Source organism: Alosa alosa, chromosome 10 (genome assembly GCF_017589495.1).
Source record: "Alosa alosa isolate M-15738 ecotype Scorff River chromosome 10, AALO_Geno_1.1, whole genome shotgun sequence".
NCBI classification, from domain to species: domain Eukaryota; kingdom Metazoa; phylum Chordata; class Actinopteri; order Clupeiformes; family Clupeidae; genus Alosa; species Alosa alosa.
Window position 1 is genome coordinate 31,267,397 of NC_063198.1, and position 25,558 is coordinate 31,292,954.

Below are 25,558 nucleotides of genomic sequence, written 5' to 3' on the forward strand. Positions count from 1 at the left end.
TGGACGCCTCTCCTTGAACTGCCTCTCAGGGTCTGTGTGTCTGGGGGGGGGAGCGGAGTGTGAAGGCCATGTGGGGCTTTCTGTGGGAGGATGGCCTCCCCCCAAGTTGAAGAGCTCATGTTTGTCAGCCCTCCCCCAACCCCCCCATACACACACACACACACACACACACACACACACACACACACACTCCCCACATCCCACCCTAAGCACAGGATCTTCAAAGTTTGCCCAGGCTGCTGGCCAGCCAGGTGCTGAATTTCACCCCTGGGCTCTAAAACGGTCATTTGCGGCAGGGAATGTGGGCCGTGTGAAGGGGCTTGTCACAAGCTCTCTGCTTTCGTTATCACCTATTTCTGGAGCAGAACCACAGACCGCTTTCTCTTCTCTTCTCTCCACCTCCCTCTCTCTCTCTCTCTCCCCCTCTCTCCTTGTAATTGTCTCTATCCCTCTCTTTTTGTGCTTTTCTCTTCTCTTTTCTCCTTCCATCTTTCTCTCCCTATCTCCATGGAACTCTTCTTCCTCTCATTTTCTTAATCTCTTGTCCTCTCCATGTTACACTCTCTCTGTCTCTCTCTGTCTGTCTGTCTGTCTCTCTCTCTCTCTCTCTCTCTCTCTCTCTCTCTCTCTCTCTCTCTCTCTCTCTCTCTCTCTCTCTCTCACACACACACAGCATTGCCTGCCGGCCCAATAAAACTGAAAATAAATAATTTGTCCTGTGCTGAGAACAAAGACCTAAAACCAGATGAAAGACCAGTGAGATGTTATTTTACAGATCTGCCATTTGTGCATGCAGGCTTAACTCATACCAGATGGGAGGGTTCGTGACCTGTTTGAGTGCACTGTGACGCTCATGTCAGTGCTGTGTAGACAGGGAGAGAAATAGAAATATGGCTAACTTGTGACATACCCGGTGTAGAGAATGCATGTAAGATTTATGTATCTATTAGTTGGGGGGAATGGGATGACACATCTGAGAGATCCGCTCTGTTAGAAACAGCCAACACTGACACACAAGCAAAATGGAACGAGGAGGAAAACACAACAGGGAGGGGAAAACCCGACTCCGCAAGTGTTGATTTGGCGCAGTGGTGGTCTGTATGTGAAGTGGGCCGTGAGATGGAATAATCGCATGAAGTGTTCATGAAACGGGATCAGAAACATCCTTCTGAGGACAGAGGCATCACGGAACACAGCTAAATGCTAATCCATTGGGTCAATACTGCTGGTCAGCCCTGGGTGCACGACTCCCAGTGTAGTGGGGTCAGAGGGTAGTGTGTGTGTGTGGTGGGTGGGGTGAAGGGGTATTGACCAGAGGAAGGGTGATTCAGTGATGACCACAGCTGTGGAGAGTCGGTTCTGTGCAGCATCAGCTCTGGACAAGGTTCAGACTTGCCCTCGGTGACGTCACCTCAGTGCGATCGTTGCCACTGCATCAGATGGATTGCCATGGCTACAAATGCCAAGGTCCAGAGCAACCATGTGATTTAATCCCCCCCACCCCCATGCCACCCCTTCAGCTTTGAGGCAGCGTGCACTGGATGAGGGTGATGCAACTGGACGCCCGCACTGGCATACACACCTACACACACACACACACACACACAAACACACACATCCTCAGCATGATTGCGTGATACGCAAACTGGCACACAAGCCGAGACTGGCCTACATATTTAGACAGTCATACTTTTTTTTTTTCTGCTCTCATCCTCTGTGGTTTTGTTCAACATCATTTATTTTATATTGCCTTCCTCCCAGCTGCAGCAGCGGTTCAGCAAGAGGACAGGGAATTAGATTTGTAATAGAGATGTGTGAGGTTATGAATAATTCCCGGGATTTTGATAGCGCGCTTTCTCGCGCCGGAGTGTTTGGTTGTGTGCTTTACTCAGGCTGTGGGGTTGGTGGAAACGCGCTCTCGCTCGCACTTGTGGGAGTGACGGCTGCGACGCGTCGTGGCAGAAACCACTCGCCTCGAGGCGCGAATTCTAATGCGCCGTGCCTTGATTAAGCACACCAGCCACGAGCTAACGGTCGAGATGTTTTAATCACAAATTAATGTCAACTCGCCACTCAGGCCCGCAAGGGGACACATGTTCAACTGGAGACACCTCTTCATATTTTCAGTGGCGTCTCATTGGTGAGACTGGTCCCACTTTTCATTGTACTGTCCGGTCTTCAAAACATGTCCGGCTTCTTAGAAATTGCTCTGCATATGCCCGTTGTTTCTGTAGCTTGTTTTTAACAGGCTTTTATTTTTCCACAGAGGACGCGTACTCCTCTAGTCTCGTCTTTTGTTTTCTTTTCTTGGCTCTTGCGTCACTCTAAGTGCTCCCATTCCCAGTCCGTCCCCTGCTATTTCAGGCCAGCCCACACGCGCGTGGTAGGGGGTAGAAAAACAAGCGCAAATGTAGCACTGTAGAATTACAGCCCCTCGCTCACAAATGTCAAGTGTCTGCGAAAGAAAGTAGAGCACTATTTCAGATTTTATAATAGCCACCTAGCAATTAGCACTTCTGAATCACCAGAAGAGGCAGGTGTGTGTGTGTGTGTGTGTGTGTGTGTGTGTGTGTGTCTGTGCACTATTTAAGCATTTTTAGTTCTTGGGAAGTAGTTTTCATGTGTTTTCCATTCAAGCCAATGATTTAAAAAAGAAAGGATGTGTGTGTGTGTGTGTGTGTGTATGTGTGTGTGGGGAGGGGTCATTCTGAGTATAGACTACTCTCCTCTGCTCATTCACAGCCTCCAGCATGGCTAAACTCCTCATTCTCAATCTTTCATCCTCTCTCTCTCTCTCTCTCTCTCTCTCTCTCTCTCTCTCTCTCTCTCTCTCGCTCCCTATCTCTCTCTTGCTCTCACTCACTCACTATTTGAGTCTCCAGAATATCAGGGGCTGCTTTGAATAATCTCCACACATAATCACGCACTGTGTGGAAGGCTCTGGAGCTGGAGCTGAAAACTAGAGGTTGGAGCAGCTCCAACGGACAGAGAGAAAGAGAGGGAGAGAGAGGAGCTGTGGAGGGAGGGAGGAGGGTTTCCCATATGTGGGTCAGACCCTCTCCTGTGTGCCTTGTGTGTGTGTGTGTGTGTGTGTGTGTGTGTGTGTGGTGTGGCACGGTGAGGAGTAGCCAGGCCGAGGCGCAGGCCCCCGCTTGGCCTTGTTTGTTCTGTGTTCCAGCTCTGGCAGGGGGCACAGTGGCGGGTCTGTGAGGTGGAGCCGGAGAAGCAGCAGCAGGCGTCGGCAGGAGATAAACGTGCGGTGAAAAGCGTGCTCGGAGCGCGGAAAAGTGTGAAAGAGGCCGAGGCCATGGCTTTCAGAGCGCAAACTAACCGGCAACCTCCCCCCACCACCACACACACACACACACACACCACACCATACCCGGGCCTGCCACCGTAGCCCATCAGTGGCAGTTCAAATAAACAGGCTAGGATGAGAGGCGTGAGTGTTTGAAACAGCTAGGAGCACAAGGGGCCTTAAAGCGCTTGCAGGGGATGCTGGGATAGCTCTGCACCATACGAGCAAATAAACTGGAGCTCCCTGGAGATCACATGTGATGCAGGAGAGAGATGATATCAGCACCCACTGCTTTTGGAGCATGATTGGAGATATGCAGCGAGTCTACTGGTAGTGTGTGTGTGTGTGTGTGTGTATGAGTGAGTGTGTGTGTGTGTATGAAAATCATAGACATTCTGAGTGATTTGCTGCTCCATCAGAAGTCATTCAGAGGTCATGAATTGTCACAGTGTGCCTCTGTCATTGCGATGACAGTCTATTGACATTCAAGAACTCCAACTCCAATTTTTGTTGAAAATCCCTTGAAAATGTCACTGTCACCTCCAGAATCAACACACGCAGGAGAAGAAATGCCAAGTGCCGGTTCTGAAAGCAGCAACTTGTTTTTTTCGGTGTCATCATTAAAATGTGCCTAATTAGAGCGTGGAACTAGTTAATATGCGCCTAATTAGAATGTGGACTAGAGAGGAACTTTAAAACAGAACATGGAACTAGAGAGGAACATGAAAACAGAACGTGGAACTAGAGAGGAACATGAAAACAGAACGCAGAACAGAGCTAGAGCCGCCGCAGATGTGTGAGCCGTTCTCACCCTCCTGTCCTGCGCTCCTCCCATCCTGCGCTCCTCCTGTCCTGCACTCCTCCTGTCCTGCGCTCCTCCTGTCCTGCGCTCCTCCTGTCCTGTGCTCCTCCCGTCCTGCACTCCTCCTGTCCTGCGCTCCTCCCGTCCTGCGCTCCTCCTGTCCTGCGCTCCTCCCGTCCTGCGCTCCTCCTGTCCTGCGCTCCTGGGCCCAGTGGTAATCCGCTGTATTTGTATTGGCCATTTCTCTGAACCTCAGTGCCGCGGGTTCAGGAGGGGCCTGGGATCAGATTGGACTTTAATCCTCTTTCTCTGCTTTCGTTGTTCCGGGGACTTAATATCTCCATATCTCTCTCCCACACACACACACACACACACACACACACACACACACCCCCCCCCCCGCTCTGTCTCAGACACAACGTGGCTCTTTCCCCGGCTCTCCCCACTTTGCTCTGCAATTAAACCGTTTCCGCACTGACGGCCGACAAAGTTCAAAGTGGGAGTGGTGGGCCGATGATTATCGAAAATGAAATCCAGACAGTGAGGATGGGGCTTTTGTCTCTCTCTCCCTCTCTCTCTCTCTCTCTCTGTCTCTCTCTGGCCATGCTAAATTAAATAGGTGTATTGTTTCCACTGCCTCAGGACTCTCGTGATCCAGCCTCATAGCGGTTAGAAATCCAGCGTTGAGTCATTTATGCTCTGGGTTTAATAGTGGTCATCTTGGAGGTTGCTTTGGCTCAGTTTCATCAAGTCATTCTGTTTATGGCCACTCAAAGGATTCTCTTTTTTCTCTCTCTTTACAGCGACGCAGACCTCGGGACCTCTTATGGTCGTCTCATCTGGGCTGCGTGCAGTAAATCGCAGAAGCATATAGTCCCAAGCTCCAAGAGTAATATTTTTCCGTACAGATGAATGAGAGTGTCCTGGCCGTCTCTGTCCTGTTGCAGGAAGTGTGGGCACTTCATCGCAGGCTGAGGTCACACCCTCCCTGATAATACATTTACCAGACTTCAGGGCCGCAACTCACAAAGGTGCTGTTGTCGTTGGCTGCAGTTTTCACTGCGAGTTGAACACAGTGGGCCAACCGAGGGGAGAGTAGCCGTAATGTCACATGGCTCTCTATCTGACTTTATTAAATGCTTGTTACAACAAACACTCATTTTGGATATCGGTTTTGCTGTTATCACACCACACAGATGGAAGGAATCTGATTGGTGGAGTTTTAGGGGAAAACATCAGTCGCCCATAAAAAGATCAAGATGTTTAAGAGGAAAATCTGCTAACATGTTCTCACCAAAGTGGGAAGGTTATCACAGCCATAGATGTTGACCAAACATGGATGGTTTTTTTTTTTTGTGAGAAGCATGAGTGTATCACTGTGTCCCCTTCATAGTCCCTGCTTCACCAAACAGAGACTGAACTGGCTTTGCTCTGTTGGACTAAACTGCTTTCGATCGAGCGGTCTTCCCAATCTAAATATTTAAACAGAACATACTTGAGCGCAAGTTTATTTTACTTAAAGTTTGGGTTGCTGCTTTTAAACCATTACAAGACGCACTAGAAAATCTAGTCTCTGGACCATGTGATTTTCTCTAATTGGACAAAAGGATCACAAACACCAGGTCTGTTTGCTTGGATCATCCCCAAGCGTTCGAGACAGAACAAAAAGTTGTTTTGAAAAGCTGTTGCACATTGCACAAGAACTGTTATGTTCTTTTAGAACAAAAAGGCCACCAAATTGTCAATGGGATGCACACTAGTCTGAACTCTTCTTTTGCTGCTGTTTAGACAGTTAATTACTTGGCCCTTTTTTCAGCAAACTGTGTCCATAATTAATGAAGGGTCTGGGTCACAGGAGACTTCCTCCAGGCCGAGACGCTGGAGCAGTGGACTGCTTTGGACAGGACCCTCAAAGAGCCATCCAGACTGGAAGTAATTGGATATGTTTAGATATTGACACCCATAATCATTACTGTATAGATTTCTGTCAACGGTCAGCATTAGCTCAGTAACCCAAATGGCCCCAGGTTGCGTGTGGTGGTAGAGCCTCCGGTTGCGTGTGGTGGTAGAGCCCAGGCTTTGTTTTCCGGTGTTTGCTGGTGTTTGAGTTTTCTCCTCGAAAGGGGCTTTGCTTGTATGGCATTCCTGTTTTGTGGTCTGTGTGGAAGTAAGAGATATTGCCGCAAAGACTTTGAATCATTGGCCACAACCCCAAACACTCAAATGGCCCAGAAAGAAGTGTATTTTGACATCTAGTCCAGCATGATTTTCCCCCTCAAAGGAGAGCAAAGGGGAGAGAGGAAAAATCTTCCTCTCTTTCCTCCCCCGCTCCCTCCTCTCCCCGCTCAAACCTCCGCAACATCTAGCACCTTGTCCCCTCGAAGCAAATATGACCCACTTAAAGCCGAGTTTGGGAACAGGCGCACCCAAGCCTTGAAAACTGTGCGAGCCTTCACAACATGCCCGCCAGGCCCCAGAGAGCTCCATCTCCGTCGTCTTTGAATGGATGTTCTGATGGATGTGGCTGTGCGCTGCACCGCTGCGCCGCTCCGCCTCCCAGACACGCTCCCTGAGCTGAACTGGGGACGGGGAAGAAGGAAAAGTAAAAAAGGGAAAAAGCAGAAATGAGAGTCCCTGCTCGGCTCCTGAGCATCCTCGCTTACAAGGTCACTGTGAAAGCCCAGGGATGCAGTAGGAAGACCCAGCCAGAGGCCAGACTAATACATACAAATACAAAGCCAGACTGGGGCCAACAACAAAAAAAAAGAGATGGAAAAAAATCAGAGTTAACTTTCCAGTGAATTCCATTTCATTCTCCTGCTTTGTGTTAATCCTCTGTAGTTTTTTTTTTTTAATACAATTTTTGTCATCCGGACCATGTTAAATTAATCCATTTAGTGCTTGGAATGAAATGTATCCCCAAAAAAGGGTGAAGCCTATTCATTTTGAGCTCAGAGCTGGGGATGCGGACGCAGGCACTCGAGAGGACGTTCCATTTGGAGAGGTCCTCAGAAGGAGATTGGTGACAGATTGGCTCTGAAAACTCTTCTGGCATCATTCCTTCTCCCATAACAGGAAGTCGGATTGCGAGGAAGGGGTCGCGTGGGCTGGGGGTGGGGAGTTATTCCAAACGCCTTTGATGTGCAGCCCTGCCCAGTCTCCCAAAAAGAATTCTGGTTATCTCTCGTGCCGGGGGTCAGGCCCAGAAAAGGCGTCCTGCGCAGCAATCAGCTGTCGTGGCCGGGACTCAGCTGCCTCTGTGTTGACTCAGAATGATACTCATCAGCACATTCAACATGAAAGCGGCTGGTGGTCTGTGAAACTATCTTTCTGCATTAAACCAAATGGATCTTTTCTAAACAACAAAAACACTGTCGGGCCAGAGTCCGATGTTAAGGAATAGAATTAGGCAGAAGTGTGTGTCTGTCCTTGCCTTACACCCCTCTGAACTCAGATAGTGTTGCTCAGAAGATAGTGCCACCCCAGGACGCATTGTGTGTGTAATCGTCACACTTTTATGTTCAGGCTTACAATGCTGCCAAGGAGGTGCACAGTACCTAACAAAAGCTTTCATAGGGACAAAGACGTTCACTAGGTAATGCCTTAGAACAGAACAGAGAGTAACTGATACGTTCAGTTTCAATAAAAAGGGCTGGATCAGAAGGTCTGTAAAGCGATGGGCATCTTCAAGTTTGAACCCTCTCACACGTTATCCTGCTTCTTGAACTCATTAACATTCTCTCTTAACGGCGTTGGTTAGAGGAGCTTCTGCTTGCTTGATTTGGTTTCAAAGACATTTGACTACCTGCACATCAGTAGGTTGTTACTCTTTCTCCTGTTCTACTGAATGGGCCACAATAGGTCTCCACTGTGGATTAGCACTTGTATTGATTCGCTCAGCATCTCGCCTCCCCATCCCTGCAGCCTTTTTTTGGGGCAAATGATCATGAATCGTTGCAGTTGTACTTAAGCTGTGATGCCTTCATGAAGGTTGTTTTCAGTCATATTTCCTTTCTCACTTTATTTCCGTTTACAAGACAAATAGGTAAAGTAGTGTGACTGATAGTCGCTGTTCAACTTCCCTCTAACTATCCCAGAAAACAAGCTCAGATAGTATTAGGGGCTTAAAGCCAAGTGTTATACAAGTGTTTGCATGATTAAGAGATCCTAAAATAGCCCAGGAAGACATAATCTGTCCATAGAGTTGCTCTAGTTAACAATTTAACAACTTTGAAATAGCCTTAAGACTGGTCTTATGTCCTAGAATTGGTAGACACTTTTAGTAATACTATTACTATTTCCTTTTTCCACTTTCAACATATTTTAAACGGTCAGCCTACTGTTTATTGATCGAAAGTGATGGTAAGAAGCCTTAATTTGTGTTTCAAATAAAGAGGATAATCAATTCTGAAGGATATTGATTATTAGTCAAATGTGAGTGGGGCATGAGCTTTTGAGAGACAAAACACCTCAATCAAAGTGGGCAATATCTGTGACTCAGTGGAACATAACACCCAACACTACTCACAACCACTGATAAACAAATTGCTAGAGTTGCCTATTAAAAAGGCTTCTGGCTGTTGTCCCGCTGTTTATAGGATTATGTTATTTTCAATTGCCATTGCCGGGCCAGTAACTCGAGCGAAGTGGTCTGATTTACATGTAAATGAATCCAAAATGCGAGTCATTCAAGCCGCTAATTATACCACTGTTCGGACGGTGACTTGCTGACATCATGGACACTCATTTGCATCCGCGGGGCTGTGTGGGCAGTGAGAACCGAGAGGTGGCTACAGTCGCTCAGTCAGACTCTAGTCTGGATGTAACGCGCCGTGATCGGTCCGGAATGTTTCCTATACTTCGGACAGAATTAAAGCTTTGACATCACCACACTTCAACAATGCAACTAAGTCTCTGTACCATTGAAGGCTAAATCTGAAAAACACGTCTCAAGGATCGATTTGGATTTCTTCTTAGATTGGACTGTATTTTCTGCGGCTCTTGCTTAAATTGAGTCACTGCGTTTCATTATTAACAAAAGTTGATGTTAGCGTATTCGCCGTTTTCTTGTCGTTTTTGTGGATTTTGACGAAGGTCTGCGGTTTAAATATACACTGCAGGCGTAATTTGTGGTGGCATACCAACGGGAAAGTGAGTTAGACACGATTGATGATATTTCACAGTAAATGAAGGAACTGGCAATGTGGAGAACATATTTTAAAACTAACGCAAGTCGGGGGAACGGCGAGCTACCAAGTTCCTGGTAAAGGTAAGTAAGGAGGGCAACAACATATCCTCATCCATTTGTTAACTTTTGTCTTGCGTGTCCTTTTTGAGATGGGCTATCGAACTTCTACAATTTTCCCGTCCATAAGTCCCGAGGTTTATGCATAGATATTTGTAGGCTATTGTTGCGCTGTTGCAAAAATGCTTGCATGGCAAGTAAACGACAGCTGTTAAAAGGGTAACAACACGAACAACCATCGCGCATCGTTGTGATCTTTAAGTGGTTTTGGGAAGATGTATATCTCCATACTCTACATGCGTGGGCACGTAGCTCAAGCAGTTAGCCCATCGTTCTGCGTGTAACAACATTCTAGAGGTAGGGTACCTCTGAGATTACTAACGTTACTTGTCTTTGTGCTGCGTCCACCGTGCGCATTATTGGCTGTAGATTGATAGATACTTTTTTCAACCCGAGAGAAATTTTAGGAATCCAGTATCTTATACACAACCATAATACAACCAACACACATACAGGCACATTACGACAAATATACAGGCTCTCTCATACATAAACATCACTCACAGAAATGTAAAAATGTAAAGAGCATGTAAAGTGATTTATAAAGGTCTGGACTGGACTGACTATGATAAGGTGCTATGGTAGTGTGTGCAATGGTAGTCTTGAACACTGCAAGACTGTAATGCACAACTAGTACAACTGTAAATGTATCAATCCTATATACTGCTTCGCCATGATCCGGCTGATTTGACCCCTTCCAGCTGGATTTAATCTTTGTTTTGTTGTGCTGCCACGATGGTCTGGCCATCCCCCGGATTGATTGAGTCAGGACCGGTCATTTCGGATTAACATATTGCAGCTAACTGGAGAGTAATGTGACTTCGGCAGCTGGCGCAGGCGACTGCCCACATCGTTCCGCCGGTGTGGCACAAACTTAGTTTACTGCCAAGGCTACCTCAATTACGGCACCTCTCCCTTTGCACATCAGTGCAGAGAGTTAAAAGAAAATGAACCCCGTAGACCCATATCACGTACGGTACGCTTTCTCTCATTTCCCCCCATTTTTTTTCTTTCAAGAAAGACCTAGGGGGAGGGGTAGTAATTGATTTATTTGCCAGTGTCAGTTCATACATCATTATCTCGACCATCAATCTAAAGAGAATTCTAGTCTCCCAGCGGCTAGTGTCATTCGTAGTGTTTAAGAGCTTTCTGATGATTTGTACAGATGGGGCTTTTACATCCCCAAAGATGGTTTGGAGGTTTGCTTTAGTGAGGGGGTCTGTTTCCGTGTATGTTTTCAGTATCAATTTCTAGCCTAGAAATTGCTTACTTGTGACCAAGAAATTTCAATGTGTCAAAGGTAGACTTGTATTAAGTCACACACATATAGCCTACTGTCATCTCAGATTGAAAGCATGTATTGTAAAGAATCTGCTCTTCATTGACTGTGTGTCCATGGCTAAGAGAGGGATGGAATGAAATGTTGTCATTTGCACCACACATAAAGTCAACAAAACAAAGAATTCCCTCAACCTTTGTCTTTAGTGTGTGTGTGAGTGTGTCTGTGTGTGTATGTGCATGTACATGAGTGCATGACAAGTGAATATAGGTATATATGTCATGCCCCTTCCTATGCACAGGGGCCATATAGGTATATGCCATGCCCCTTCCTATGCACAGGGGCCTGCGTGTGAGGGCTCTGAGTCCTTGGATTATGAGTGATTGCAGCAGGTGGGCACAGCCATAATCTCCAGTCATTGGAACACGATGTGGTGACTTCCCCATAATTGGATCCTAATTACCAAGCTCTTTTTGTTGAGCTCGATTGGAGACAAGGTGCGGCATAATCTTGTTTAACACTGATTAAACCCTGTCGTGTTTTGTGTCTGAGCACAGCCATTTTGCCCCGATCAGGACTCCCCAAGCGCCTGACACACGGTCAGCTGGAGAATGCTGTTTTCATCTTGTTTGTTTAGTTTGAGAAGAGCGAGGGAGAGGAAACAAAAAGCCACTTTAAAAAGAGGAATGAAGGACGAACAAAAACAAAACAATGAAAGAAAATTGGCTTCTGCTTGTGCCCAGCTGTTGTTGTGATCGGCTGGTCTTCAGCGCCGCCCTTGAAGGGTGTTTGTTCAATCCGACTGGAATGATGTGCTGCCCTCCCTGGGTGAACGTCCTCAGAGGAGAGCTGGCACTGAGGGCTATCCCCGCGCGTCAGTCAGTTAAACCACATCAAACCCTCCAGGGTAAGCGTCGGCTCCATGTTCAGGATGATGGAGCCTCACAGGGCCTTCCTCCAGGGTCATCTGCAAGGCAAGGGCTATGATCAACACCGCAAGCCCAATAGTTGTCTACATGCGTCACGGTTCATCCGGTTGGTCGTCTGCGAGATACCGGTGCGTAGTCATGAGACGCTCGCTCTCCCTCTGGCCCGGTGCGTAGTCATGAGACGCTCGCGCTCTCCCTGGCCCGGCCCTGCTGCAGGTCAAGCAGGAGACAGACTTTTTATTGGAGGGATTTCAGTTGTCTTATTGTCTCTCTTGCCCTTTTCCAGCCCAACGTTTTAGAAAGGTATTTAGTAATGGAGTCAGTCTTTTATTAGCAAAGCACTCCACCTCTCACTAATCAAAATCATGTACTGTAGATTACAAGTGAAATATGGTACTGTACCTCTGTGGGAAATCTAAGTCATGTGCAATTCATTGTCGATTAGTAGGAAAAGGCCGTAAGTAAGGCTTAGAGTCTTTCTTCATCCCTGCAGGAGACTCGGGAGAGATCTCCTAGTTCTTTCTTCATCCTGCAGAGAGAGATCCTCGGGAGAGATCTCCTAGTTCTCTGAAGTGAAATTGCAGTGTGACATTTTATCTTATCTCGTCCATACATCTGGACAGACTCATTGTCCACAGGGAATTGAACCCTCCCTTCTGCGATGTCCGAGAGCGCTTCAGCCCTTCCTAGTGATGGCTGCCAACAGAGAGAGAGAAGGAGAGGCCCTGCAGAGTCAGTGTTCTGCGGAGTTATTTTTAACCCCTGTCTCCAAGCCTGCGTTCCATTCAGTGGCAAAACTGAACCGGATTTGCCAACTATGTTGGCCTGTCTCTCTCTCTCTCTCTCTCTCTCTCTCTCTCTCTCCTTGCTCTACCCTTTCCTCTGCTTATATAGCCTACATATGTCGTGGATGTTAGCTCATTCTCATAATAACCTGGCATGAGGTGCTTCCGGTAGACAGCAGGGTACGTCTTGTCCTGTTAATCATGCATATTTCTCTAATTATAGTCAGGAATCCCCTAATGATGTAGGCACACGCATGCTAGCCTCGGGCACTGGTGTCATGCCTTAAAGATGGAGGAATTTTTCATCCTCTGCCTGGCTAGCTGAGCGGCCTGTCAGCGAGGATGATGATTCTGTCTTCGGGCCCATTTCCATGTACCACTTACTGTTGCCATCAATATTCATGGGCGGCTCTCGCGCTCAGCGCTACTGTGTTCATATATTCATTTAATATTCATGCGGCCAATCCCGGCACTCCTATTGTCCAAAGTGATGCAGGTAAAATGCCCTTGTTCAAGGGCAGCCCAAGCAGTCGCAAATAACTGCGTTTCGTACAGCTCTGCAGTGTGCATCACCATCCTCAAGCCCTGGGTGTCCGAAGTTTAAGAGTAATCCAATCCTGCGTGGGAGGAGGTGGCCCCTCCGCTCGCCACTGACCCCCTTTTAAAGGTGACCTCACTCACTCACACACTCTCCACCTTCCTTTCCCTCCGTTTTCCCTTCTTTTTTTAAAGTGCGCAGGCTAGGGGCTGACCTGGAGTCAGCTGCTCAAAAAGCCATGTGGATTAACACCCTAAATATCACTTTCGAACCCCTCTCACAGAGAGAGGAGCTCAGCAGCTAAGACGGAGAGGAAGCACTCCGCAGCAAGAAAGCACTCTTGAGTTTGTGTGTGGAAGAAATGTCCCAATGTGTGTGTTTGTGTGTGTGTATGTGTGGAAGAACCGTCCCAGTTTTTGTGTGTGTGTGTGTGTGTATGTGGGGAAGAAACGTCCCAGTGTGTGTGTGTGTGTGTGTGTGTGTGTGTGTGTGCCACATGCAGCACACAATGGGGGGATTGTAGATGTTCTATACTGTGCTGGCTACGCAGACATGAGGTCGGCTGCCAAGTGTCTGGCGACAGCGCGGTCTGTCCGTCAAAGTCCTACGGCCCCTGTTGACGTGCAGCAGGCAGCCTGTCAGGCGTCTGAAGCGCTAATGGGATTTGCCATAAGCAGGCGGTTTGTTTTTGCTGCTGGGCGGGGGTAGGCGAGGTTAGCAAATCTGACCAACTGGCTCTGGAGTTTCTGAAGTTGGGTTTGGCAGAGATGGTAATGTCAGCTAAACCCCCCGTCTTCACACATATAGGACGCACACGAACAAGAGCACACACACACACACACACACCGGATGCTAACCAGATGCAGCCAGACTTCCCTCGCAGGCCTGGTGAGTTTTTTTTCCCCTCCTGTCTTGCTGTGCTGAATCACAGGGTGTGTGAGGTTGTGTTGGAATCCAGGGGTCTCTCCCATGGGGTGTGTGAGGTGGTGTTGGAATCCGGGGGTCTCTCCCATGTTGTGGCCAAATGTGGCGGTTCTGACAGACACAGAACGGCGCAGAGTAGGAGCGTGCTGGTCTTCATCAGCGGGCAGGATGGAGCTGACGCCATCAACGTGCATCTGCTGCGGTGGAGTTCAGTTCCCAGGCTGTTGAGTAATGGTTTTCTAGCGAGAGAAGTCATTTTCTCCACTTCACATGCGTTCTTGGATGTCTTCAGCGTTTCGTGTTTCCGTGTCCTGCAGATGAATCTAGGTCAGTCCGCCGCTAACGTGTCGTCTTTTTGGTCACACATTCTAGCTGATTGTTTAAGATGTGATGATGACCTTTCGCTCAGCGTGGTGGCTTCTCTCAATCCACAGAGTTTATTTTTTGCTTCAGGCGGGACGTCGGGTTTCAAAACAAACCAGAACATGTGGGAAATGTTATGTCGCCTCACGCCTTCACCCTTGCAGGACCTCATGGTCAGATTTGTTTCTGCAATCATCAGGTTGTACCCAGTGTTGATATGACTTTTTTATTTTCTCTCTCTCTCTCTGCCTCTCCTCTCTCTCTCTCTCTCTCTCTCTCTCTCCCTCTCTCTCACGCCACCACCCTCTCTCTCTCTCTCTCCCTCTCTCTCAACCACCCTCTCTCTCTCTCTCTCCCTCCCTTCCTCTCTCACCTTCTCTCTCTCTCCCTCTCTCTCTCTCCCTCCCTCTCTCTCTCCTCCCTTCTCTCTCACCTTCTCTCTCTCTCCCTCTCTCTCTCTCTCACCCTCTCTCTCTCTCTCTCTCTCTCTCTCCCCCTCTCTCTCTCTCTCTCCCTCCCTCTCTCTCTCTCTCTCTCCTACAGGAAGATCTGCCTCCACTGTAAGTGTGCTCGTGAGGAGCATGCGGTGAGCGCCATGCAACTGGAGATGGAGAAGACGGTCACCAAGCTGATGTACGACTTCCAGCGGAACTCCACGTCGGACGACGACTCCGGATGTGCCCTGGAGGAGTATGCCTGGGTGCCCCCAGGGCTCAAGCCCGAGCAGGTGGGTTGGCAACGCGCCGGTGTCCTCAAGCGGCTCTTGTTGCCGGGCTAAATTGCGTAAGCTTAGCTCTGTCTGGCTATTTTTAAACACAGAATTAGTATGTAAAAATCATAGATTTGAGGAGGCTTGTAAAATGATTTTTTGTTCTTCTTTTGTTAGGTTGTAAAGTTCTTAAAATTGAAACTCGTGTGTGAAGTTGAATCTCATTTGAGCTCATTGTCTGTTTATGGTAAGCTAGGTTGATGCTGCTGTTTGCCTTTGTTTGAAAGCTGTAGCCTTTAGACTTGGATATTCACCTTTACGAGGCTTCTGTTCAAATCACACTCTCTTTATGGGACAGTGAAATCATTTATTGATGTGCGTTTCATTTTCTTGATTAACTCCGAGTCGGCTCCTGCAGCTACACTCAGCCGCTCAATACCCCCATAAAGTCTCCACCTCTCCAGAAGCTTCACAGCCGTGTTCATATTCCCCGGGGTCACACGGACTCTTGGGACAATTACTGATTCAGAGCACAGCGCCAGACACTCATACACCCACCGACCCACTCACTCACCTACCCACCGGGGCAAAGCAAGGCTGTTGGCCACAGTTCATTCTAGCTGAATGGACACACTTCAGTGAGCAAAGTCCAGCAATACACAGTAGACAGGAAAGCATTTCAGGACTCGTGCCCCCAAAAACGAAGGCAGTAAAGGCCGAGAACAGCCATTCTTTGTTTAGAAATGATTCAAGTAATGTTGGCTAATGCATTATAGATCTTCCCCATACGCCTTAGTGGGAAGCGTTATTGGTTCTTTCAGGAATCGTTTAAAGCAGTGGCTGCATTTCAGCCAGGACGCAGCGTTGTCTTGACGTGAGGGATAATAAATGTCAGGATGTTGCCAGGATACGAAAACTTGGGTCCATGCATGTTATTAGGGCAGCCATTAATTATGTGTGTGTTTTTTTCACCGCTCCTGTTTGAAAGGCAGGGTCTTCAGTTCTACCCCCAGAGCCTGTAATTGCCCCAAGCCTTGAGGGAAACGCAATTCTTGCACATGTGTGGAATAAACCTCGGTGGGGTACTGCAAGCTTTGGTCACAAGAAGAGAAAGGAAAACTGACTTTATTACATGTATGTAGCCGGGCCTCCAGGCTCACTAAATCCCTATGAAGCGGGAAATGACCTGCTCACTGCACACCAGGCAATAAATCAACACATGTGAGTCAGTGGAGGCTAAGGAGGATGTGGATGGGACAAAGAAACGAAGCATCTTTGCAATGTTCTCCCCCTATCCAGATGCTGGCTTAAACACTGGTTAATCATTGATTTGGAGAAAGAATGAATCACAGCCCTTTCCCCCCTCTCTGTAAGATCTGGCTAAACTCAAAACAGACTCAACCAACTGCTAACCAGCCTTGTGGAAGCAAAAGCTGAAATAAGCGTTTGGGATGAAGATGTCTTTAACCGGCGAGAGAAAGCAAGAGTAAAGGAAAGGTTGTATAGCGAGTTTGCCGTTAGTTGACCGTCAAGACTTTGTTCTTTTTGAATGCGGCTGTGGAAAGTGTCCTTTTGTATACGAGCCAGTGCCTAAGTGCTTTTCTTTGGATCTGGGAATTCCTCAGCAAATGGAAAGTGGAGTTTGTGTTCAAACTGAACATCAATTAATTACCCTTGGCCCCAGTGCAAGCATAGCAATCCAAATGGGCTCAGATGTAGAACTCGTATTGACAGAGGAAATCCCAGCTGGTATGTATGTGATGGTTGTTGTTGCTATGGTGTGACATCAAGAAAGATTTGACATCAGAAGAGATAAACTCTGTGTAGACTTATATCCTTGATCTTTTTGATGCACTCTCTTTGTGCAGGAGAGCCAGTTGAGCGACAGCTGTTTCCTATCTCTGGTTGCATCAGAGATGTCAGATGGTTCCCTCCCCTCTCTTTCTCTCTTTCTCTCTCTCGCACTCTCTCACTCACCCCATCCCTCTCTCTCTCCCTCACCCCATCCCTCTCTCTCTCTCTCTCTCTCTCCCTCCCCCTCCCTCTCTCTCTCTCTCCCTCACCCCATCCCTCTCTCTCTCTCTCTCTCTCTCCCTCACCCCATCCTCCCTCTCCCTCTCTCTCTCTCTCCTCCCTCACCCCATCCCTCTCTCTCTCTCACCCCATCCCTCTCTCTCTCTCTCTCCCTCACCCCATCCCTCTCTCTCTCTCTCCCTCCCTCTCTCTCTCTCCCTCACCCCATCCCTCTCCTCTCTCTCCCTCACCCCACTCCCTCTCTCTCTCCCTCACCCCATCCCTCTCTCTCTCTCCTCTCTCTCTCTCTCCCTCACCCCATCCCTCTCTCCCTCACCCCATCCCTCTCTCTCTCTCTCTCTCCCTCACCCCATCCCTCCTCTCTCTCTCTCCCTCACCCCCATCCCTCTCTCTCTCTCTCTCTCCCTCACCCCATCCCTCTCTCTCCCTCACCCCATCCTCTCTCTCTCTCCCTCACTCCCATCCCTCTCTCTCTCTCTCCTCTCTCTCTCTCTCTCCCTCACCCCATCCCTCTCTCTCTCTCTCTCTCTCCTCACCCCATCCCTCTCTCTCTCTCTCTCTCTCTCTCTCTCTCTCTCTCTCTCTCTCTCTCTCTCCCTCACTCCATCCCTCTCTCTCTCTCTCCCCACCCCATCCTCTCTCTCTCTCTCCCTCACCCCATCCCTCTCTCTCTCCTCACCCCATCTCTCTCTCCCTCACCCCATCTCCTCTCCCCTCACCCCATCTCTCTCTCTCTCCCTCACCCCATCCCTCTCTCTCACCCCATCTCTCTCTCTCCCTCACCCCATCTCTCTCCCCTCACCCTATGTCTCTCTCTCTCTCCCTCACCCTATCCCCTCTCTCTCTCCCTCACCCCATCTCTCTCTCTCTCTCCCTCACCCCATCTCTCTCTCTCTCTCTCTCACCCTCCCATCTCTCTCTCTCTCTCTCCCTCACCCCATCCCTCTCTCTCCCTCACCCCATCCCTCTCTCCCTCACCCCATCCCCCTCTCTCTCTCTCCTCCCTCACCCCATCTCTCTCTCTCCCTCCCTCACCCCATCTCTCTCTCTCCCCCCCTCTCCCATCCTCTCTCTCTCCCTCACCCCATCTCTCTCTCTCTCCCTCAACCCATCCCTCTCTCTCCCTCACCCCATCCCTCTCTCCCTCACCCCATCCCTCTCTCTCCTCCTCACCCCTCTCTCCTCCTCAATTTATCTCTCTCTCCTCACCCCATCTCTCTCTCTCTCTCCCTCACCCCATCCCTCTCTCCTCACCCCATCTCTCTCTCTCTCTCCCTCACCCCATCCCTCTCTCTCTCTCTTTCCCCTCTGCCTTTTCCATGCCCACTGCACTGCAGGATTCAAAAGGTGGTTTCCAGCTGAGGCCGGCTAGATGTTGTGTCCAGCTGAGGCCGGCTAGATGTTGTGCCCAGATGGCCACTCTCCCCGGGAGTCGCAGGCCCTTCTTCCACGCCGTCTTTTTCTCATCCCTCCTCGGATCCCCACAGCACCATAGTGTTCTCTTGGCTGCGGCAGTGTCTTGCCTGTTGTCTTTGGACTTGCCTCTGGTAACTTATTGGTGCTCAAGCACAGCTGGCGTTTCATGAAATATTCAGCAATCCCCCCTCCGTAGCTTCTGCTTGGCTCCATTTTCTCTCTGCTGGCCGAGACGCCCAGACCGGACCGGCCAACGCAGGACAGAGAGGGCCAGCACATTAGACTGCACTTACAGCCATTTTGCAGTTACAGATAGGACGCCATGCTGCTGAGTGGGACTCCAACGTGCTAGAAAACAGCAACAGGAAGCTCCCAAAGTATCCACGTGATTTATAGTTGCACTGTGAGCTCTGACAGTCCCAGATCAATAATAACATCGTGGAAGGTGAATCAGGAGCATTTGAACAGCTTAGCCGGCGAAGATTCGACTTTTAATTGCAGTCAAGATCCCTTTCGTAGTGATTAGAAAATAATCATATTGACTGGTGCTCAGTGAAGCCTGACATCTCCTTGGCCAATGGCATCTCCTTGGCCAATGGCATCTCCTTGGCACAATGGCATCTCCTTGGCCAATTGCATCTCCTTGGCATGCTGGATTCTAGTCTATGCACTGGGCCGTTAGTCCTGCACGATATTTATAGAGCTGTGCGAATGGTGTACCATAGGCCAGGACTGTTGGGGCCCGGCGCCCGCGCCCAGTATCAGATTAACCATTACCGCCAAGAAGCCTCCAAGAACGGCTGGCCCAGCGGTCAGCCTCTGGAGGGATCGCCAAGGCTGAATTACCTCAGTGTGCCTCGCCTGCCCTCCCCTTCAATAATATTTGGCCTGTTCTGTCTAAGATTAGCTAAACCTCTCCAATCCACAGTGATTACACTGTTTCTTAATATGTCAGCTCTTTTAGTGTGTGTGTGTGTGTGTGTGTGTGTGTCTAGATTTCCTTTTTATTTGCTAACCATTTAGACATTGAATACAGAATGAATGTGACACATGTTATGTGTTGTGTGGACATTGTCGCTACGCTCTGTAAAAATGCTAATTGTATCATTTTAGCGTGGAGGGATTAGCACGAATCCCGTGTCCATGGGCTGAAGATGCCGTTAATTGAGCTAATCGGAATTTGAGCCGCGCTCTGCGGATTCAACTGCCCGTCCTGATAAAGCATTCCCATGTCAGCATGATGGCAGAGAGCGAAAGGCCAGATCCCATTAACTCTGGGCTGGACATCCATAAATCATCTACCCTGTAATGGCTCTGTGTGTGTGTGTGTGTGTGTGTGCTGTGTGTGGGGATGGGAACAGAATCAGGGCGGGCAATATAGAAACTGTCCTTCATGGCGTCAGTGGTAGCCTGGGTCAAATCAGAGGAAACCAAAGCATTTGGATCACCAGCGCACATCAACACACACACACACACACACCATATATGCCCTACCCACTGGAGGCAGGCATTGGCCAGATGATGTGATGCAGGGTGTGGATGACCTTGTGTTTTGGTGGTGTGCGACCTTGTGTTGTGGTGGTGTGTGACCTTGTGTGTGAGCGCATCTGTTGGTGTGGTCTCTCGCAGGTGCACCAGTACTACAGCTCCCTGCCAGAGGATAAGGTGCCCTACGTGAACAGCCCTGGAGAGAAGTACCGCATCAAGCAGCTGCTGCACCAGCTACCCCCACACGACAATGAGGTGAGAACACCCTCGCCCACCCACCCCATCCCTACCTCGCCCCACACCACCCACTTACCACCTCCTGCCCGCACCCCACCCCACCCTTTTGGCTCTGCCTCCCTAGAAAGGTCGCATCACACAGGGGGCGGGTGCACACATAACATGGGGTGGTGTGAGTTCTTTTGTGTCCGTGTGTAGATGAGAAAGTGTGTGATGTAAGTAAGTGTGTAAATGAGGAGGTGTGTGTGTGTGTTTTTTTATTTTTTTTTTATTTATGTCAGGCAGAAAACCTGTGTATGTGTGTGTGTGTTTGTTTTTATTTGTGTGTGTGTGTGTGTGACCGTATGTGTAGAAAGATGTGCACTGACAGCACTGACCTCTCTCTTCCGGCTCCTCGCCCATGCAGAAGCGGCACACAACTCCTGGGCGGCCCGAGGCAGCAGGCTCCATCTGGCCCAGCCAGCGCCAGCGCGGCGGAATCTGGGTCGCGGAAATGTGAGACCCTTCCCTGTGACAATGACTGGGGCCATCTGTGAGCAGGTAACCACCCCATCCACACCCTCCTCCTCCTCTACCGCTCCCCCTCCCCCTCTCTCCTGCCATTTGTGAGTCCCTCTCAGGATACAGTTAGCACCGAGCTGTCAGTTTAAAATAGCAAATAGCCCAAAAGCGCGCGCGCGCGCGCACACACACACACACACACACATGTGCCACTTCCTCTGCTCCCTTAAACAGCAGTGGCACAGGAATGCAGGAACCGACGGAGGTGACATCAGAATGAAAATAAACCAGGGGATATTTCAAGATATTTTGTGTGTGTGTGTATGTTTTTCGCCCTCTACATAACTCCACTCCAACTCAAGCGGCTGATGACATTAAAGTGGATTTCCTTCTATGACCTTCAGCCTTGTCAGCTGCACTGATGCCACGTTGACAATTTTCCTTTATTTTTTTCAGATTTTTTTCGGTTCTTCTTTTATACCTTTTTTCTTCAAACGTTTATAAGTAAACACAGACGGTTTTGACTGTTCCTTGAAATACGCTTGTGCCGGTCTGTGTGTGTGTGTGTGTGTTATTCTACCGCAGTGCCAAAAATGAGCTTCCCAAGAGGTTAGTAAAGACAAGCTGAAACGCAGAGTGTTCTCTCCTTGACAGAAGCCCATTGCTGACCTCAGTGTTCAGAATGTAGGCGTTGGCTTCGCCCGGTCCTGTATGGCCATGCATTCCCCTGATTTACTGTATGGCCCATTCTCCATGCATTCCCCTGATTTACTGTATGCCTGCCCCCTGAGCAGACCGTGTTGTCAGGGAGGGGGGAGGGAGCAGATTGCTTGAGTGGACACTCTTTGATAACGCATATTGATTTAATCCTCATCCACCCACCACCCCACTCCTGACCTCTATAAGTCAGCGAGGTAGTGTGCTACTTGGATAACCTGATTTTGCCCTCCTCTCATACTTTTCATATCCTTTCTCTCTTGCTCTCTCTCTCCTTCTCTCTCTCTCCCTCTCCTTCTCTTTTTCTCTCTCTGTCCCTCTCTCTCTCTCTCTCTCTCTCTCTCCCTCTTTCTCTCTTGCTCTCTCTCTCTCCCTCCCTTTCATCTCTTTCTCTGCTCTCTCTCTCTCTCTCTCTCTCTCTCTCCCCCCCTCCCTGGCACCAAACATACACATACACACATATACTAATTGCTCTTTTAATTCTTTTTTTTTTCTTGAAATATTTAATCAGTCACTTTGGACAGAAATGTCTTTAAACTGAACTGCACCATCACTGTAAACTGTATACCATAGTGGTTGAGTTCTATGTTCTAACGGTTCCCTGCATTTTCTCCCCTCCCCCCTCTCCTCCCCCCTCCCTCGGTCAGTGCGGTGGGCAGATAACCGGTGGTGACATTGCGGTGTTTGCGTCGCGGGCAGGACACGGCGTGTGCTGGCACCCGCGCTGCTTCGTGTGCAGCATGTGCGACGAGCTGCTGGTGGACCTCATCTACTTCCACCAGGACGGCAAGATCTATTGTGGCCGCCACCACGCAGAGAGACTCAAGCCCCGATGCTCCGCCTGCGACGAGGTGCGCCTGCACACACTCTGTACACAAAGAGACTGACACACACACACACACACACACACACACACACACACACACACACACACACACACACAAAGAGACGGACACACAAAATAACACTGGACACACACACACACTCACACACAAAGAGACTGACACACAAAATAACACAGGACACACACACACACAATCACACACTAATCCTCTGAACATGACCTCTTGTTATCACTCTGCACACCACAGCCTTCAGAGACAGCCTAAAGACGACCCCCCCCCCCACACACACACACACACACACACACACACACATTGCATAGGTCTGTAAACTGGGTTGGATTAACGTTGACTGACATAAAGATTATGCAATTTAATATCATACTGTTGCAGATGCAGACTTTTGTTTTGAAAGGGATTTTAAAAACTTTAAACAGCTTCACAGTAGCCTAATGCTCTTGACTGCAAGAATGTTTTCGATTCTGAGATATTCATGTTAGCAGTTGAAAGAGGGGCTAAGATTTGCAAAACCACAAAGTGCCTCTCAGACCATATGTGTGGATAGAGTATGTGTGTCGATGGAAGCTTTTATGAAGGCTATTCCACCGCCTGTTGCGCCGTTAGCACACAGTTTTAGAAAGACAACGTTTTCTTTTCCGTGTCTCCTAAGAAGTATTCATTCCCCCCTTTCCTCCTCAGTCTGTTCTTTTTTTTAACTAGCTTCAAAGACAGAGCCAGTGAAAAATGTAACTTGACCTCACATCTCCTGCAGAGGGGTAAGAGAGGACGCAGTTTCAGAGGCTGGAACAGGGCCACAGCCAGGCCCCCAAGCCTTCTGCACTATCTCCTCCATCCCGTCCTGTCGCCCTTCTGCCCCACGGTTGCCCCGCCACCATTCCGCTACAGACAGATACTGTGGTTTGATGTACGGTCCGCTATCTTTTTTTTTTATGGTTCCTGCATTTTTTTTCTATCTATCTCTCCGACAGATCATTTTCGCGGACGAGTGCACAGAGGCGGAGGGTCGCCACTGGCACATGAAGCACTTCTGCTGCTTCGAGTGCGAGACGGTGCTGGGCGGACAGCGCTACATCATGAAGGAGGGTCGCCCTTACTGCTGCGGCTGCTTCGAGTCCCTCTACGCCGAGTACTGCGACTCCTGCGGGGAGCACATCGGTGAGTGGACACATCCGTCAGGGCCGTCGTTGCCGTGACTATTTGGAAACGCTGAGGCACTCTGTATGGGCTGAGCAGTGTAAAATGGGGCGAATCTGTGGTGCAAAATAAGACAAATCGGCCTGGCATCAGCGGTGGCAGGGGTGCGTCCTCTCAAACAGGCCTCACGGGAGCACTGACCCGGATCTGAGCACTTAGTTTGAAAGTTAGTTTGGAACATGATTTAGTAGGGCCAAAGAAAGTAAGCTCTTAGCAGGTACCTTGGGTTTAGGGTTTTGTATAACAGCAAGTCCTAACTGCAAGCGTTGCGAGCGGACATTAGCTAAAATCTGTTTAATTACATTGTTTTCAATTGAAATATCCTAACAGTATGTGTCGCAATGCTGTGCTGTGCAGCGCCATGCAACACCCTACTTCAATTTTCTTTCTGTCTCTTACAAAGCTCTGCTGTTTTGAATGACAGATATGACTCAGTAGAAGGACATATTTAACGGATTCAGTGTAGACAGAGAGCATTTAATGGTACAAGACAGTAGCTCGCATGGATGGCACGGACAGTAGCTCGCACGGATGCTGTCGGTGTACCATGTAAGAGTGTTGTCTCTCGTCTCCCGAGTTCAAGCAGAGTGCAGAGCACACAGGTGTCTCTCCTGCCCCCTGCGTAACACTCCCCCGCGTAACACTCTTTGCTTGGAGGCCTCGTTTTTTGCTCCAGTGGTTTTCCACAGCTGCATGTGGGCACCTCGCTCAAGACGTTTTTGGGTTGTAATTATCTGCTTGATGGGATGCCGAGAGTATTTCAGTAAAAGCTGATTATAAACTAAAATGTCCAGACACAGACATTGAAAATACGTCGTGGAATACCAGATGTAGGCTAGGTTGAACCAGTTTCCCCTCTGTTACTCATTACATTAATACAGATCATTTAAGGGAACATATTTACCACAGATGTCCATGGCAGAGGGGAGACATCTTGTAATGTCACTGAATTGGTTCAACATACTTTTAAATGGAGTATTACAGGATTTGATAGTGTAGCATGAGCAGTTTCAGCAGAGTAGTTAAGGATTTGTGTAGGTGTCTATGTACATAAGGTGCATAACAGGGAGCCTTAACTAATTAAAATGTATTCTCTCCACCATGGTAGGTATTGACCAGGGCCAGATGACCTATGATGGTCAGCACTGGCACGCCACTGAGGCGTGTTTCTGCTGCGCTCGCTGTAAGAAGTCCCTCCTGGGCCGGCCCTTCCTGCCAAAGCAGGGTCAGATCTTCTGCTCTCGGGCCTGCAGCGTGGGCGAGGACCCCAACGGCTCCGACTCCTCCGACTCGGCCTTCCAGAGCGCCCGCTCACGGGAGTCCCGTCGCTGTGCCAAGGCAGGCAAGAACGGGAACGTCCACGCGACCAACGGACATGCCAACGGCGTAGGACAGGACCAGCAGGGGCGCTTCTCGGCAGACGTGGACCCGCTGTCCCTGCAGATGGACCTGCTGAGCCTGTCCAGCCAGACGCCCAGTCTGACGCGGGAGCCACCCAGCTGGAAGGGTCATGGTGAGGCGTACCCGTACGAGAGCCGCGCCAACACCACCCCCAGCCCCCTGCAGCTGCTTAGCCAGTGCAACATCAGGACGAGCTACAACCCCACGCCCACCTCAGGAAAAGCCGGCGAACAGCGGGCAAAGGACCCTGGCCACCTGAACAAGAGACCCCCCATATCGGCCCTCAAAGGGCACTCCTTCAACGAGAACTGGTACAGCGGACCAGACGACTACTCCCCGCCAAAGTTGAAAACGCAGCCCAGCTTCAACGATGTGTCCCATAACGGCTTCTCAGAGAAGCGCTCGGTCAGCCTACACGTGTTCCAGAGGGACCGGGACCTGGACACTCAGGGAGGACGGAGCAGGAACCCGATCAGTGCACTTAGTTTTACCGAGCAACTCACACCTCTTGAGCAAACTCCAAGAGGCTCCATGGAGTCATTAGCCTTGTCTAATGCCACAGGTATGTGCAGATTTCATCTGAAAGTCACTTAATATGTGAGGATGGCCTTAAGTATTTCTGTATTTGGAGTTTGTGGAAAGTGAGTCATTTTAGTGGTGTTTCATGTTCGGTAATAGACAGAAAAAGTCAACTGAATTTTGGGTTGTGTGCGCCAGTTCAACTTTTTGCTGTAGAAATAAACACAGGCTTAGTGCGCCGAAATGAAATGTGCAA

At 49.1% G+C, this 25,558-nt stretch overlaps 1 protein-coding gene across 1 annotated transcript in view; it reads left to right on the forward strand.

Annotated features, from left to right (window-relative positions):
- The window catches only part of prickle2b (prickle homolog 2b), an 85,164-nt gene that overhangs the window by 57,875 nt on the left and 1,731 nt on the right, over positions 1-25,558 (forward strand). The window contains exons 3-8 of the mRNA XM_048255138.1: positions 14,767-14,950; positions 20,012-20,163; positions 20,548-20,647; positions 21,973-22,176; positions 23,157-23,343; positions 24,491-25,345. Of these exons, the coding sequence (XP_048111095.1) occupies positions 14,767-14,950; positions 20,012-20,163; positions 20,548-20,647; positions 21,973-22,176; positions 23,157-23,343; positions 24,491-25,345 (1,682 nt within the window). The remainder of the gene's footprint in view (positions 1-14,766; positions 14,951-20,011; positions 20,164-20,547; positions 20,648-21,972; positions 22,177-23,156; positions 23,344-24,490; positions 25,346-25,558) is intronic.